Source organism: Pholis gunnellus (assembly GCF_910591455.1).
Source record: "Pholis gunnellus genome assembly, chromosome: 17".
NCBI classification, from domain to species: Eukaryota; Metazoa; Chordata; class Actinopteri; order Perciformes; family Pholidae; genus Pholis; species Pholis gunnellus.
Genome location: NC_136544.1, coordinates 18,858,270 through 18,876,620, shown reverse-complemented (window position 1 = coordinate 18,876,620; position 18,351 = coordinate 18,858,270). Strand labels below are relative to the sequence as shown.

Here is an 18,351-nt window from a genome sequence, read left to right as displayed (position 1 = left end):
TAGCATCATCCATTTAAAGCCAGGGATCGCACAGGAAGAGCTGTTTAACGAAGAGGGAAAGTTATGAAAGCAAAGTGAGTTGTTGGCAACCGTCTCCCAAGCAGGCCGTCTCATGTGCGTTTGGAGGGCAGTCAGTTAACGGGTCCGTGGCGTTTTAGGCTGAACAACCACCAGGGATTAGTCTTTACAACGCTGGCGTATTTGTCTCCGCTTGCTGAGCAGGACATGCTGTTCTGGTTTCTCAACAGCTGATAGTCTAGATGTTTAATAAAAAAACAAAACAGCGAACAAGTGCTGAGCTGGGATGGCAGCGGTTTGTCTTTGTGGCGCACTGTAATAGCAGCAGGAAACTGAACACATGCATCAGTTTAGAAGAGATCTGAAAAACAAATATAGAAACAAACCCCATATTTAATGATATAAATACAGTAAAGCTGTCCTGCCTGTTATGGTTGTACTGACAGGTGATTTAGATATTGCATCATTAATTAAACTGAATTGTTTTTATTTCTAAACAATGTGCAAATATTCCTCCTCTGAAAAAAAGCATTTAGGCCATAAGTTATAACCACAAAGGGGGTTCTAAAGTGGTAAATGCATCTTCTATCTGCAGTGTGATTGATGTGTTTAAATTACATGAAATCAATGACAAACGCTTTTGGCAACAGTTGCCCTTGAGAGCAAAACCCGCCTGTCCGACACTTACGTACATGTTGAAGAGAAAGTAAATAAAAGAATTAGAGTGACACGTGAGGGAGATGGATAGCAAACGAAAACCTGGAGTCTAGAGCGTCCAGTACGCACACATGCACACGTACACATGACACAGACAAAGACACAGTTAGACACACATAACAGGGAGTCCGTTGCTTATACAACGACGGAACTTGTGTAAGAACAAGAGAGCGAAGGGAACAGGAGAGGAGTAGAACGAAGGAGGAAGAGGAACAACAAAAGAAGAGCGAGTCGGATAGTCGGGAGGAGCTCAGGTAAATAAACTCAACAGCAGTCGATCATTTATAAATGTAATCTAGTAAAAAAAGAATCACCTTTTTTCAAATTTCAATATCTAGAGCAGGGGTCTACAACGTTTTTCAGGCTGAGGACCCCCAAACTGATGGAGCAGGGACCTCGACTATATATATATTGAATACAATTGTGTTTTATATTAAACTGGGCCTAGTGCCGTGTATAAACATACCTCTTTATTGTACATTCAATACACAGGTTCCTATATTCATGTTTTTATATAAAACATGTTCAAGGCACAGTGAGTAGGGCGGCCGTGCCACTGACATTCATAAACATACCTTGTCAGCTGATACCAATGCCAATATCAACATTCTCTGTCAATTGCATGATAATCATGCACACAAGCTATTCAAATTGATGTTTTTATTTGAAACATAAATGTGGAAACGAAAAATGAGTGATGGCCTATTAGTGCCACTGCCGTGCATACACATACATGTTATCTTGCATACAATACTGAACTATTAAAATAATGGACAGATTCATGTTTAAAATAAATAAAATCCGCTGAGGTTGACGACCTCTGATCTAGAGTGTGTTGCTGGCCATGCAGCAGGGCAGTGATAACTTTTATCTCCACCTGTCTGATCCTCTGCCTTTTTATTTTCTCATTATGTCTGCATCTAGCCTTCATTAGCAGCAGCTGGTGCCATTCGCAAAAAGCCATATTTCACCGCAGACCTTTTGACATTTTGACATGTCATGTCATGGTTTCTTTAACCCTGATCCTACTCTAACGTCTACCTGGGCTCCCCGCAGATCTGAGGGGTTTACTTTTACTATCTCACAGCAGGACCAGCGCCTGCACTTGTGCCTCTCTTGGCGAAAAATAATCTAGCCTTCTTTGCAATTTACCATACCTGCAATAACACACAATCGCCAATATTCCACAACACAAATAGCAACATTAGTGTGTCGTATCCAGGCGGTAACCTCCGGTTCTGCCGAGTGAAGCCAATGCGGAAGTGTCTTACAACTGTCATCCTCTCTACTGACCAGCAGGGGGCGACTCCTCTGGTTGTATAGAAGTCTATGAGAAAATGACTCTACTTCTCTCTTGATTTATTACCTCAGTAAACATTATAAACATAAGTTTATGGTCTCAATCTCTAGTATCAAGTCTTCTTCAATACAGCATGATGTTCATTTAGTAAATTATGGTCCATTTAGAGTCAAATAGACCATAAAGCAGGGGATGCTTTAGGGCGGGCTTACTGTGGTCACTGCGGCTACCAGAGCCGTATACGGCGTCTGTACGTCACTCCTCCGAACTCCAAATATGGTAACTTCCATTCATTGGTTGAAAAAAAAAACAACAACATGGCGACGGCCTTAATCCAAGATGGCGAACTCGAGGCATCAAAACAGCAGTCCACAAACCAGTTGATGACGTCACGACGCCCACGTCCACTTCTTATATACAGTCTGTGTATTTACGAGTGTGAATCTCTCCTAGGCCAGGCTGCCATTGGCTTCTGAGAGCCTCAGGTGGCTGCAGGTGTAGCGGGATTGACAGTAATTCCTCAGCAATTCATTATGCAATTTTTCATGATGTTGTCAATCAATTTGTTCCTCAAAAACCTTTTAAAATAGCAATTTAATAATGTTTGCCATGAGTCCCACAGTTGCATCAGACACAGGTTTCCTCATGTGGTCATTCTGTAGGATTCTCAGTAGGATGAGGGTGGATAACGTTCATGATGTTTGCCTTCCGACTGGCCCTGGTAATGTGAGCGCTGGATAACGTAGTCATTGTTAATGTTCCCAATCTCACCTGTGCCTTTGACAAGTCAAGATGTCTGTGCTTCTGTACCCTCTTCTGACCTTAAAGCTTCTGCTTCACCTTCAAGGAGCCACAAAAGGTGTGTGGGGGGGGGGGGAGGGGGACAATAGGAAGGACTGCGTGAGGAGAGAGCTCCTCCTGAGGGCTATCGCTCGTGATGCTGACACACACACACACACACACACACACTGCGTGACATCACCACTAACACGCACATGTGCACAGCGGACCTATCAACGCGCCCTCGCCCTGACCTGATTATACAATAGAGATGCACATGTGTGCAGGCAGATAGAGTACGCATACATATTTAGATATGTATAATGTAGACACACATATGATGAAAGTAGTTTACATTAACAATTCAACAATCGAATTTCTTATTTTTTTACAGATGTTGAACAGACACCAATGCAATATGCTGGTGAAATCCCTCGTGCACTGACTTGTGTTGAGCAAAACAAAGATGTAGATATATGACATTGTTATGGATTATTATTTTACAGAGCTGTTTTGACAATATGTAGTGAAACCAGTCTTCAGTACTACATGCACGCAGTCTCTCTCTCACACACACACACACAGTTAGAGTGGAGCTCGTGATATACGCTTCTAATTGATAGGGTTTGTCTGTTTCTGGCAATGACGGCAGATTGTTATAGCAGTGCTTGAGGGTCTGGAGCTACTGGAGCGACAAGCACACTACTACAAAACCCTTGACCTGTACACAGACTAGATTATACCTGAGAGACACACAGAGGGGGAAGACGGACACAGAGAGAAATGATGGGAGAGTGTTAAAAAAAGGAAAGGAAATTCAGTGAGAGGAAGGGTGAAAAGAGAGAGAGAGAGAGAGAGAGAGAGAGAGAGAGAGAGAGAGAGAGAGAGAGGGAGAAAAGAAGGAAAGTGGCCTCTCAACTAAAGAGCCAGTAAAACCAACGTTCTGCTTCATATTGTACTCGGTCTCGACTACATCAGATACGTTAAATAAATAGATTATATAACTGGGCAGACAGACCTAAATAGTAAGGGAAGTTAGAAAGACCTGCGAAGAGCAGAGGAAAGATGCCAACAGTGGAATATAAGTATGATTAATCCAGATTAAAAATTAAAAATAGCAACGGGGGGGGGGGGGGGGGGGACTGACAATCTGAGAGATTAAGTGGTCATTAAGTGGTAAGGTTCCAATAAAGGCAACGAGACGATGCTGCTGTATTTCTCATTTCTATCAAATTCAACACCTTGATTAGTTAATTACGTTGGTAAATTGAAAAGACAATTTTATTTTAGTTGCTTATTTTTGTACAATGCGATCTATAACTCAAGAATGAAAGATTGGGATTCCCGGGGGAAATTATAGAATAACTTCAAACCCCAGCTGTGAAGGTAGATGCAATAGAATCAGATGTGCTGATAGGATTTATCAGACGGAGACAAACCACAGGCACAGACAGTGAAGGTGCTCATAGATGTACAGACACTAACAGACGGGGATGCTGTGCAGCGTAATGGAGGATGAAGCGGATTTGGAGCACAAATATCACCACACTTATGGTGGTGCTGAAAGTGAATATTGACAAACGATGTATATCCGACACAATACACAGTATGCATAACAGCTTCATTGTGACACAGTGTCTGTGGTTCAGATTCAACTCAGGGCCACTTCAGCTTGTAAGTAAACCTTCAATAGTTTATTGTTGGCAACATGTTATATATAAAATGTATGTTACAGTTAATAAAGAGCAATACATTGGTTTTGGTTACAGGCTGGGCATTGATGCAATACTTGGGATTTTTAAAGGCATAATTATATAAATTCTCAAGTGGGATATTAATGCCGGCACAATGTCCAGCTTTTGCACACTGCATCATATTTGCCTACTATTGGTTTCATACTAAGGTTTCAGACCTTATACGATCCAGCAAACTAAAAAGCATGTTGGTATGAACGTTTGGACTCGGTAGAACCTCAGCCCTTCAGGAAGAACCCTTGTGGAACCATCGTTTCTAAAGGGTGACCCATCTGTACTGCTCGTACCCACATATACACAGTTAAAAACACAGAAGCTCACGCACACTTTTTGGAATACATTTTGTCACTTTCATTCACCCTTCTGTGTTTCCTATCTCCTTATTTCCTCCACCACAGTTTCAGAACCCGTACGCATACTCTCCTCCGTTCCGCTTCGGGACGGTACCAAACGGATCCACAGAGAGGAACATCAGGAAGAACTACCCCGCTATGCACCAGTACATGGTAAAATATCATCAAACTGGAGTCACGGACGCACTTGTCAGCCTCAAAACGGGGTAAGGGAACATCGTGTGTGCATGATTGCGAGTAAGCGCATTCCTTCACTGATCCGTGATCAAATACTATCTCACTGATTTACCTGTCAACTTCAAAACGTGTGTGTGCTTGTGTGTGTGTGTGTCATCTACAGATAGATCTATGTGTAATTGCATGTCTGTGAGTGTGCTTGCTGTCATGTGTGTGTGTGTGTGTGTGTGCGTGACAGCTCCTCTGAGACTGGGGATGAATGGGCTTCCTCATTGGGAATGGCAGGAGCTATTTTTAGATCTGGTCCCTGCAGATGGTGGTGGTGTGTTATGGAAGTACATTGATGGCAAAACAATTTGAGAGAGCACAAAACAAATGTGAGCGCTACTTAGTCTGCAAGTCGAGCTTTGACAACGCGCAGGGTCAGAATTTGTAAGAGCAGAATACGATTTGTGTTTATCTTAAAAATCTAGACGACTAACATCACATTCAATTTATTGGCAGGCGACCTAGAGTCTAATTCTACTACTAGCTATACAGCTTTTCATTTCCAGTATGTTTTCTTAATAATTTCACAGAGAATATTATTTGAAACACAAAAATTAAGAATAGCCGACCAATTGAAATGGTGGTGGTTGGCGAAATGGTTGGCAAGTGACCTAAAGTGGTCAGAAGCTGCCAAAACAGAACACTGAGACCGTGCACGATTAGGATTGCACTCTCAAATCTGATTCAACTCTTACAAATATGTGCCTTGTGCTCTCTCAAATGTTGACTTGCAGACTGAGTAGCGCTGATAATTTGTTTTGTGCTCCTTTAGATCTTTTGACGTAAATATACTTCCATAATATATCCGTGAAAGAAAGGAAGGGGGGCTCATTGCCAAGGACAGATTGAAACAGTGGAACCATTTGGGGCTGGATGGATAGAAAAGTGGAGGTTAAGGCAGTGCAAAGGAAAGGGAGGAGCAGAGGCAGAGGGGTGACTCTCATATCACCATCACTTGGGGATAAGAGGCGGGGTAGGAGGCCAAGGACAAACCGGCTGATTGAAGGAAATGAAGGAAGTGTGGAGGGCAGGAGGAAAGGGCTAAGAGACGAGAGAAGAAGAAAGTGGCAATGGAATGAAAAAGGGAGGGCGGCGGAAGAGGAAATTGAGGGTAAGAGTATAGAGAAGGGAAGGGAGACCGAGGAAGGAGACAGGATGGATGGAGAGATGGCAAGGAAAAATGGTGGAAAGAACCCGGTAAAGGACGAGAGGTTGATGAGGTGATACGACAATAAGTTCTTCCTGATTGGTTAATGGCTACGGGGTGGGATCCAATCAGAGTTCTCAGCTTGAAGGACAAATATGAGGATGTGATTCGTGATCCATAATTTTCATGCTGGCATGTCTTTCAGCTCATTCTCTCTCATCCATAAGTCATAAGTAAACTGGATGTAAACATGTAAAGAGCGGTTAAACCACTCCTGCATCTATAATACTCTCAGTCGCTCTCGCCTGTGTTTTTGTATTAACATGCAGCACAGAGGTAAACACGCGCACACACACACGCAAATATGCACCTTGGTAAACTACTGTGACACTGCTTAGAAATAAAAACACACGTGATCATGTGTATCTACACACACACACACACACACACACACACACACACACACACACACACACACACAGCGAGCTGCAGGTGTGTGCAGCCTCTAATACCCTCATTGATAATTCTATTCTGCGGTATTAGCAGATGAGCAGCAGCGTTCAGCTGTTAGAGGCTCGATGGCTGGATTAGCTCTGATCACACATAATGCTGACAGGCTTTACACGCAAAATCTGTTACGTCCACAAGAACCCAAAACTATGCACCAGGGAGCTGAATTGATTACATTTCGGGACCTAAATTACTCACAGTACCAGCAAAGTTTTGAATATTTTATGGGTAAATTAGTATAAATTCATTCATGTGTGTTCCAAAAATATTGCATAATGCCAACAGGACTGTAGCGCCCAATCTGACATGAGAGCTGCAAGAGAAACACATCAGCATCCTCATTCATCTGTAATGAGACCACCGTGTCGGCACAGCGAGGACCTCAATATACAAAGAGTACCGGCAGAAAAGTTTAGGGTTGTCAGAGAGGGAAAAAAGAGCAACACACATGCAAACGCACACTGCAGGTAGAATACCTAGTACCATGTATCGTATGGTCTGTACGGATTCAAATTGTTAACATGCAAATATGGATACAGAGGAGAAGAGGAGGTGTTTGTATCGCGGTAACTTTCCAGTGTTTCCAGAGATTCAACACGACGAGTCTCGGCATCTCATGAGTCTTCAACCTCAACTGTTTGTATTTCATTTTCTCTCTGGTAGCCACACCAACCCAGCCCCTTGAGCTTCTGTGACACTGTGCATGTTTTAATTAAGTGAAACAGAATTTTTGACATTGAAAAGTCTCTCTTTTGTAAGTGTTTACGGTTTGAAAAATGTAATTATATGCACTGAATGCAAAGTTTCTATGTGGGAGAAAACAAATATTTGTATGGCATGACCTTCATTCTGATGTAGATCTTTTAAAATGTTTTCTTTGGGGGTCCACATGCTATTTGTGCAGGAGTTCAACTGACAGGTTCTGCACTGCAGAGTTCTGCCATAAAATAAGTGCGAGTCACACTTAATGGTAATTTTTGCCGTTTTAAAGATTACATTCAAAGGTGTAGAGATGGAAAGTGGCACGGAATTCTGTGCTGCTCCATTTTATTCACCCAAATAAAGGTGCGACAGATTGTGATGGCTGAATCCCTCTCCAAGCCATTAGAGCCACAGTATGTCTGGCTCACATCTACAAACACACACACACACACACACACGCACACACACACACACACACACACACACACGCACACACAAATCCATTCTCACCAGTGCGCAGCCACGTTTGCACAATCGCACTCATGTCGCCGAAGTGTCCACACACACACACACACACACACACACACACACACACACACACACACACACACACACACACACACACACTTGCCACGACACACAGGAATGGTTTCCTACATGTTTGGACACAGCCTGCGTGTGGATGGAGCCAGTGCTGGGTTAAGCTAATTACACAGCTGAACTATCGGCTGTGAGCCTCCGTTAGAGGGCTGGATCTGACATTCAGTAAATGCCAGCCAGTCACTGCGCTATTAGCAGGGCTCTGTGTGTGTGTGTGTGTATGTGTGTGTGTGTGTATGTGTGTGTGTGAGCCGGCACTGAGAGTGTGAGAGAGCAGCGGTTAGCGATGGCATCGGTTACATTGAAAATGTCAGTCTGAGTCTGGGCTCTTTTCGTTTGGACGTTCCACTTCGCAACCTGCTCATTCATGAGTGTGTGTGTGTGTGCGTGTGTGTGTGTGTTTTTGCATGTGGACAAGGGCAGAAAGAGAAAGGGGGTGTCAGTATGTGTGTGTCTGTCAAAAGTTTGTTTAGGTCGTCCATTTGCTTCCAAGGTCCTCTCATCAGTGAAGCGTGCCGTATTGAGCGGCGGCCGCTCCGCAGTGTGTCCTCTGAGTGTTTGGTTGCGCTTGGATTGGCTTCCTAGTGGAGATGATTTAACACTTTAGAATTGATCCGCAAACAACACGTTCTGAAAAATAAGCCCTCGTCTGCTTTCTGTCTCCTCCTGTGCACTTCTCACTCGCTCTCTTTAACAAAAAAAAAAGAATGTAAACCCCTCATGCATCTTCATCCCCTCCCTCTGTCTCGTTCCTCTGTTCATTTTTTCTCATCCTTTGCAGGAAACTGGACGCCTTCATCTATGATGCTGCCGTTTTGAACTATGCGGCCGGTAGAGATGAGGGATGTAAGCTGGTGACCATTGGCAGCGGGTAACCAAAGCTTTTAATTCTTTAAAAAGACACTTTCACTGTGGATTGTCTTCACGTCATGGTCCGATCCTGCCATTCTTTGGTCCAAACCGTTGTGTAAAGGGTTTGTTTTGTGGTTGCAATGCTCAGATACATGTAAATACAAGCTACATGGATTATGGAATTGCTTATTTATTGAGTATTGTGCTATCACATATATAAAAAGTGAAAAGTAAAAGTGCAACATTTTGGGAAATACGCTTAATTGCTTTCTTGCTGAGGGTTAGATGGGAAGTGATTGACCACCTTCATGTCTGTACAGTAAGTATTAAGCTACCACCAGCAGCCGACTAACTGACTGTTTGACACTTAGATCATATATGTATATACATTATATAATGGTAATAATAATTAAAAAAAAGATTATGTAATGGATAGCTACATGTTTTTTGAGTCTGTCTTAAAACAACACTCGCATGCCCATAAGGACATTTGAAGTATTATTGGTTTTCGTCGATTGTTCCTCCTCTCCACACTGCTAAGAGATCCATTTTAAAGCAATGGAACACTGTAATTGTTTTAAGAAGAGACCTCTTTAAGGTCAGTGTGGACCGGCGGGATGATCAAAGCGGCCTTCGGTGTTTCAATGTACAAATGTGGCGGTATTGTTATAAGATAGACCTGAAAAGATGAAAACCTAGCCTTTTGATGTTAGACATGAGGATTGCTTGTCACATTTGCTGCAAAACCATCGTTTTTCCACTTCACAACATTTATATGCATCATTATACATGAGGTATCTCCTTAAAGATCTTTTTTAAATCACAGCATCTGGAGGGTTGAAGGTGAGAATTCTTTTTTTTTAAAGGTTAAAATATGTGTTTTTTGTGTGTGCGTGTGTGTTTGTTGTACGTTCTGGATGTGCTTGCGTTCAGGTACATCTTTGCCACCACCGGTTACGGCATCGCTCTGCAGAAAGGCTCGTACTGGAAACGACAGGTGGACCTGGCCATCCTGGCCATCATCGGAGATGGTGAGAAACACACTCGCATGGCATTCTCATACACACATTCAAAGTGCATGACACTATGACGGCAAAAGGTTACATTGTTCCTTGCCAGCATTGTAATTCCTGCACACAGACACACACACACACACACACACACACATCTCTACTGCCTTGTCTGCTGACAGCACAAAGGGAAAGCAGTGAAGTATAAATAGTCCTTTGATGTTATTCTGGACACAAAAGGCTGCTCTAAACAGAGGGCAGAGTGTGTAAGTTATTCTAATGTATTCCTCTCTGCAGCACCAGATTTGTGTGTGTGTGTGTGTGTGTGTGTGTGTGTGTGTGTTTAAGCATTACTCTGAATCACCCCGTTCCTTTATTACAGTAGCTTCAGAAGTTCTTATATAAACAATTTCCAACTGCAAAACAGGGAGAAAGTGAGACAGCTTGAGCTGTTATCGACGGATTCATTTACATTTTACATCGAAAGCATTTTGCTGATGCGGGTGCCCACAGCCACTCACATTAACTGCACTGAAGTTGATTAAATGAACATTGGTGTGACAATAATCCTCTCTAACCAAATCGTATCAGGGCTGCAGAGCACACGGGCCACACTCCATCATGTACCACGGCTGGAAAATGTAGTAGAAACATCTGGTTCAGTGGGGTTTGTTCCGCCCTGTAATCCCGTCCAATCTTGTAGCTTTTTAGCAGAGCCATTCGAGGCTGTATTATCTTTGCAACACGCTGATGACTTTAGCGTTGTTGTAAAACAAATTAGATAAAGCCAAAAAGGAAAAGAAAGGTGAGAAGAGAGAGTGAGAGAGATGGCAAGGGGGGGGGGGGGGGGGGGGGGGATAAAATGATCGCAAACAAAGTGTGTGACAGAGGAAGATAAAGAGGACATAGAAGTGATGGAAGACAGTGCACATGTGTGATGGCCGGAGAGAGGTCAAAGAGAGGACGAGAGCCCGGTACGAGAGGAAGACGAGGAGAGACTGGGTGTGTCAGGTACAGAGAGAGCTTGGGAATGAGAGGAGGGCAGATCCTTGATAGATGACAATGACTCCGTGTCCTGGCAGATGGTACTTGATCAGATGGACACAATGTGGGTGGAGAGCGTATGTGGCTTTCCATGGACAGAAAGAAGATGTGTTCAGGGAAGAGCGGAGAAAGGTGAAGAACAAACAGACGGGACAGAAACAAAACAGCCTGTCTGGAAACACATGGTCTGGCACAGCTATGGCTAAGCCAACGGCTGCTCACACCTTTTCTTTTAGGGTTAAAAATAACTTTTTCAAAATGTACTAAAATTGGGAATACTGTACTCATACAATTTTTTTTTTTGTTATCCTAGTTTCATACAGCACAATCCAGCAAGATTGTAATCTTTCAGACCTAAATATCATTCAGTCGCGTTTCTGGAACTGTTGCTCAGCCATTTATGAGCTTATTTCAAAGTGCAGATAAGCATTCTGAAGAAACTTTCATTCAGCGAATGTCTTGGACAGTAATGGATTCTGTGTTTGTGGTTCATAATAATGTTAATGCAGAAGACGTTGCACTCTCACATCTTAAATTAAATGTTTTTTTCCCCCCAGTACTAGATGCTCCAAGCTGAAACATTTCGTAAAGCCCCTGAAATTGTGGACGACACTTGCAGAGACTTGTGTTGCTGCGTTCCAGACGAATGGTCACCAGACTAGAGCTTTGAGCTGCCTGACTGCTGAAAAGAGAACAAAATTTGAATTTCAGCAATACGTCCCTCCCGTCACAGCTCCCCAAAGCTTTTCCCTTGAACGCACTTGATTAAAAGAAGATACAAAGTGACCTGTTTATATCTACATATCTCGTTTATTTTCACATTCTCTTGCTGCCAGTTCCGAGCATATATCATAATGTCTTGCTAAAAAACAACGTGTGCCGTGGCTACATTTATTGGTTTATTTGCGAATCTAACCGGAGATAAATTCTCCTCAATTGTCCAAAAGGTTTAATGATGAGTGAGTCTGCGCCCTGAAGACATGTAGCTGAACACTTCAATGATATTTGTCTTTCCCCACTAGCAGCCTTAGTTATCCTGCCCTGAATGACACAGATTGGATTAGCCACGCGCCAAATGTCACAGAGGAAGCCAAGGGGGGAGGGAGGGGGGGAGGGGGGGAGGGAGGGGGGGAAGGAACACAGAGTGAGGGATGAGAAAAGATAAGGTCTTTGTTGTCTTTCTACCTTTCTTTCAATTACACTGAAAAACATCTCTTTGCTCTATCAGGCAACATGGAGGGGATGGTGATGCCCATAGAAATCTATTTTCAACACCAGCCCCGGAAAAATAAACACAAACAAACGTGGGAAATATATCAGTGTTTAACCCGTAAAGGTTGACACGGATCATTGCAAACAAAGTCAGCCAAAAGCAGACATTATTTGCCACAATCACATATCCGTAGATCTCACTCTTTTGAATGCAACTACATTAAAAATCTCACAAGAAATTATTCATTTTTTTGAGTTAAAAAAAACTAATGAAATATCATTTTGAATACCACATGATATATCCCATCTGCTTGTTAAATAACACTAATGATAGCTCTCTTTGCAGATGATATCACCATTTATCATCAATTTATCTAAAAACAGATAAAAAGATGCAAGATTTCAAAGCAGCTTTTACAGGATATTTTATGTACATTCACGGTAACTTCAGCAGCAATTCTAAATGAAAATATATGTCTCACACAATGTGGTGTCTATAAACGTATGTCTACCCTTTTACTTCTTTGGTTGATGCGTTCTCAAACCCCAATGAGCCGTTTAGTAAAGGATTTGAGTCTCTCTCTCTCTGTTCTTTTGCTTTTCAGGTGAAATGGAGGAACTGGAAGCCCAGTGGCTGACCGGAATCTGCCACAATGAGAAGAACGAGGTGATGTCCAGTCAGCTAGATGTGGACAACATGGCTGGTGTCTTCTACATGCTGGCCACGGCCATGGGGCTCTCCCTCATCACCTTTGTCTCTGAGCATCTCTTCTACTGGAGGCTTAGATACTGCTTCACTGGAGTCTGCACCGGCACGCCGGGTCTTCTTTTCTCCATCAGTCGAGTAAGGACCAGTTTGTGTATAGGTGGCTGTATAGGTGTATTTCTGTGTGTGCAGGCTATTCTACAAGTATTCTTTAAAAAAAAAAACATGCTTCAGCTTTACACAGAATTTAGATTTTACACAGAGTTGAGTTTTTATTCAACACTTTCAAACAACAGTGTTAAATGTGTCACAAAAACCAACCATTGAGTGTGTGCATATGCCAGTATGTGGCTTTGTGAATATCTGGGCTTGGGGGGGATCTCACTGGGTTAACCAGGCTATAAGGTCCAAGGAAGCACTGCATCCACAGCGGGGGTTAATGCTGCTTTATTGGGGTCAGAGGGGCCTATCTTGGTTCCATATTCTTTAAGCGGAACAGGAGAGCAGAGCGAGCATGAACACATGCACACACACACATGCAGGAGAAGAGTACTGCTAAACTGCTAAACTGAGTGAAACGAAAGGGGGGGAGGGGGCTGGACACAGGAGGACGGGGATGGAGACGGGAGGGGCGATTGTGAGGCTGAATATTGACAGAAATGGATCCTAATTGCAACATGTTTTTGGGTGAAATCCCGGCAGCCCACGCTAAATCAATCTATTCTCTCTCATTCTGTTGTGAAAGGTCAGCGTTCTCTCTCGTTGTAGGTGAGAGCAGAAGACATGGACGTGCATCCCTAAACGCACTGCAGTGTCTCTGCACTATTTTGGAGGCAGAGTGTGCCTCAGTTTTCAAAGTTAACAGAAGGGGGTAGAGAGGAGGCAAAAACTTTTAGAGGAGATAAAAGTGAGGTTCTTGAAAATGACGTTATTTCAAAGCCATCCTCAACAGTGAATTAGGACAAAAGATATCCTTAATGGCCCGTCTTGTGTTGATAAGCTTCACAGAATGTGTGCTGAAAGCACTTGTAATTTGTTCACGTGATGAATGCTTTTTTTAGGATGTATTTGTGAGCTGGGAAATGGTGTCAGTGAGGAGAGAAGTTGCTCTTTTAACTGTAAGATGAACACTGTCAGGCATTACGTATGTCGGCAGCTCGTCTATATACAAATATTGGCTTTATTTGCCTCCCCCACAGTTCTAATGATGGTAATTTATTCTGTTTACGGTTGTTTCCTCTCACAAGCAATGTTGCCCCTGTAGTGCCTCTAAGGGAGTCTTGGGGCTCAGAGTTATGAGAGATACAGTATCGTAATTTTTTGTATTTTCAGGTCATTTGTTGGTTCAGGTTATTTTGTTAAGATTAATTCTAGTGTACTCTTAGACGCTGGTACTCTTTTGCGAACAGTTGTACCGCTAAATAATTGGAGCTGCAGATAGATTTTGTCTGGTTGCTGTTGCTAGAGACTGCATTTAGCCTGGTTGGATTTTTTCTGTGTTTAGTTTTTATGATTAATTCAGAATTCTTTCTACTTAAGAATGATTTATGTTGTTTTTTTTACTTGTATCAATCATGGTTGTGTCGATGATTCATATCTTGAACAAAGCAAATTCCCACATTCACTGAGTGACACAGTTTGATTTTCTTTATAAACTGAACAACAAGTGTGTTTCAGAGAAAATGAAAGAAAGACTAATTTAATGCTGTTTTCAGTTTGTGTTCACGGTGTTAAAAGACTGTGTTGGTCGAATGTACTGCGGTTTGCTTAGTCACAACCAATTTAATGAATTCAACAAAACATACAGACCACGAATATGTTTGGCCAGAACAGATAAGCAATAATTATTCTGTTTGTTTTTCTCCACTTCTCTCTCAATCCCTCTTTATGTTTGATTCTTCCTCTCTTCCATTTTATACCGTTCCATCTCCGTCCCTCTCATTCTTTGTCTTGTTACCCTTCATCATTTTTTATTTGACTTCCCCCCCCCCTCCATTCCACTTGTTTATCCATACGTCGTCATGCAGGGAATCTGGAGTTGCATCCATGGAGTCCACATTGACATGAAGAAGAAGTCAGATCTGGACTTTAGCCCCCAGGACAAAATGCTTAAGCTCATTAAATCAGCCAAACAGATGACCAACATGTCAAACCTGGGTGGCTCCCACATGAATTCACCTAAACGTGAATTCATGCACTCAGCAGGTCCCATGATCATGGACATGATGGCAGAGAAGGGCAACTTCATCTATGCCGACAACCGAAGCTACGCTCCCAAAGATATGATCTACGGGGACACTGGTGACCTGCAGTCTTATCTTGCTAACCGCCACAAAGACCACCTTAACAACTACATCTTCCAAGGAGGCCAGCATCCTCTGACCCTGAATGATGCCAATCCCAACACAGTTGAGGTGGCGGTGAGTGCTGAGTCAGTCCAGACCAACGCCAAGCCGCCACGGACCCTGTGGAAGAAGTCGGTGGACACGCTCCGTTCGGCGCCTCCCGGGCCCCCTCCGATGCCCGACATGCTGATGCCGGACCCGCGAATGTCGATGAAGACACAACGCTACCTCCCCGAGGACGCGGCCCACTCTGACATCTCCGACTGTTCCAGCAGGGCGGCCTCCTACAAGGACCCAGAAAATAACAAGCACCTGAAGCCCAAGGACAACTTAAAAAAAAGATCGGTGCCATCAAAATACCCAAGGGACTGCAGTGAGGTGGAGCTGTCCTACTTAAAACCTAAGCAGGTCATCGGTGGAACCAACCAAAGCGGGAGAGGTGGAGGAGGAGAGAAAATTTACACCATCGACTCAGACCGAGAGCTGAGCCTGCACTCAGACCCCGTTCACTACCGTGAAAGTCGCGGCCTTGCTGCAGATGATCTGGATTATCCTGAGATCTACTCCGACCACAGTGACAACTATAGGAAGTGTGAGCAGCCCATCATTCATCTGAACTCCTCGCCTTTGCATCACCCCGACTCAGACCTTCTCCCAGACCCAGCTTACTCTAAACACTACAGCCTGAAAGAGAAAAACATTGTCATGTCCCCACATGAATCCATTGATCGCTACAAACAGACACACTGCCGTTCCTGCTTGTCCAAAGTGTCTGCTAGCTACCCACCGGGAGGGCAGTACACTCCTGCTGTACCCGCTGCAGCTTCTGCCACACGCTCGCCCTATAATCGGTGTGAAGCATGCCTCCACACGGCTAACCTGTATGACATTAGTGAGGACCAGCTGCTCGCAGACCCCTTGGTCAGTCCCACCATGCACCACCAACAGCAGCAGCAACCAGACGAAATGTTTGGTCTGTATTGGCCCCAGACAGACGGGCCGCACGTTCAAAAAAGAAACCGCTTGAGGCTGAGTCGTCAGCACTCCTTCGACAACATCATGCTCGAAAAGCCCAAGGATGTAGACCTAGGCCGACCGGCGCGCAGCGTCAGCCTCAAGGAGAAGGATCGCTTCTTGGACTCCACATCTGACTCGCACTATGCGAACCTCTTTGGCATGCGTCCCTACTCCGGCAGACTGTTTGGCACCGGGTCCAAATCAATGATGTTTAACCACAACCTGGAGGAGAGCAAGAGGAGCAAGTCCCTGTACCCGGCCCATGGCTCGGATAACCCTTTCCTCGGCCACTCGCTGAGGGACGACACCAGCAGCAGACTGGTCCATGGGCGTAGCTCCTCTGATATTTACAAACAGCTGGCGGTGGCCTCACCCGCAGCAGTCGTCGGAGCGCCCCCCATCAAGACACGCAACGACGCGAACAATCTCCGCTCTTCCGTAAAATCCACCACTTCATACTGCTCACGGGACGGGCGGATAGCCAATGACATGTACAATAAAGAGCATGTGATGCCTTACTCAGCCAATAAGACTAGTGCATACCCGGCCCCACGCGGCGTCCTAAACTCAGCCCAGTTCAGCAATAGACGGGTGTATAAAAAAATCCCCAGTCTGGAGTCAGATGTTTAGTTGACTAAAGAAATAATGTGTTCTCTCCTCCTTACTGCTCTCTGGGTTTGTATTATAATTTATCAACTATGTTATCCTCCAAGGGATGCCATAGCCACACTACGTTTTTCTTCTTCTCTTTGACATTGTAATCCAAAAGAACTTGTGCCCACTTGGGTACGACAGTACTACTACTACTACTCTCTTTGCAGATGATATCACCGTTTTTTGTCCATCCTCTGCCATGTACCAATGAGTTAGCTGCATGGCTGGCACGCTGCCATAAGGTATTCTGTTGTGAAGGGGAGGGGAATCATTAACCCCGTAGGTTTTTAAAAGGTTTAGGAAATGGCATGGTCCCATTAGTGGGACAGAGGAGGCCTGCGTAACAGTAAAGGAGGACTCCTACAGGCGCTGTTGGGAATGAAGCAGTTGATTTGTGATTGAAATATGTGAGGAAGTGGTGAGGCGGATAGGAGATATTATGTGAGAGGGGAACTAGAGGGAGAGAAAGAGGAGAAAATCTCTCTTTCAACCCCTCCTCCTTCCCCCTTTTTTTCCTCTCCACCTCCACTGTCAAGCTCGCAGCTTGCTAGTTAAGGAGAAGAGGCCTGACAGAGAGACCAGATGGGCACGTTTGATGTCATGGCCAGACATGGAGGCGTCCCAGGAGGGCAGAGGCGTCACAGTGAGCTAGTCCGACGGTCTGCTGCCTGTTACTCTGACAAATATGGCCACCGGGACACCTTGGTAGTGCAAGAGGAGAGAGAGGGAGGAAGTAGACGAGTGGCTAAATGGCACAGAGCGGAGCCGCCAGTCGTCGGGCAGTAAGTTAGCGGTGTGCTCGGTCACGATTTGGTTTTATATGTTCAGCCCATGCTGAGGGACATGCTGGTTGATGAGAAGCTGAGAGTAATGTAGGTGCTATCAATGAATAATGTTTACAGACTGACAGGTAAAAAAGACAAATAGACAAAATGACTGATAGAAAAGGACACACGAGCAGGGAAACCTGAGGCAATTGATGGGCATTTCATTTATGGCTCTGCACATAGAAAAATAATTGCGAAGTATTGCTTTTTTATTCTATTAAACTATAAGATTTATTAGGGATTCTGGCATCCGGATCCCCCTATGTAGGATTTTAGAGTTTGCTTATTTGGTAGCACAATAGCCATTAGTTTGAAAACCTCTCTCCCACATTTGCTTTTGAAAAAGCATAGCTTTCTGAAAAATACCATCAAGAGTAGTAGATTATTTTGCATGTGTTGATTTGTTTCTGTGTCGGAGAAGACAAAATACACACTAATACACTCTCAGACACATATTTTACATGTTTTTGAAAAGGGACTGTGTCTTGCCAGATATGGTGGATGGATACTTGTACAATCGAAACTTTTATTGTTGACCTTTGTGCTTAGTAAATCAGTGTAAATCAGTGTCATCCTGC

At 43.9% G+C, this 18,351-nt stretch overlaps 1 protein-coding gene across 2 annotated transcripts in view; it reads left to right on the top strand.

The window, feature by feature from the left end:
* The window catches only part of grin2aa (glutamate receptor, ionotropic, N-methyl D-aspartate 2A, a), a gene marked incomplete at both ends in the record, with an annotated part of 128,222 nt that extends 111,300 nt beyond the window's left edge, over positions 1 to 16,922 (top strand). For both annotated transcript variants that reach the window (XM_079178321.1, XM_079178320.1), the window contains 5 exons: positions 4,968 to 5,128; positions 8,888 to 8,977; positions 9,892 to 9,989; positions 12,830 to 13,068; positions 14,958 to 16,922. In XM_079178321.1, the coding sequence (XP_079034447.1) occupies positions 4,968 to 5,128; positions 8,888 to 8,977; positions 9,892 to 9,989; positions 12,830 to 13,068; positions 14,958 to 16,922 (2,553 nt within the window). The remainder of the gene's footprint in view (positions 1 to 4,967; positions 5,129 to 8,887; positions 8,978 to 9,891; positions 9,990 to 12,829; positions 13,069 to 14,957) is intronic.
* Between the last annotated feature and the right edge of the window lie 1,429 nt (positions 16,923 to 18,351).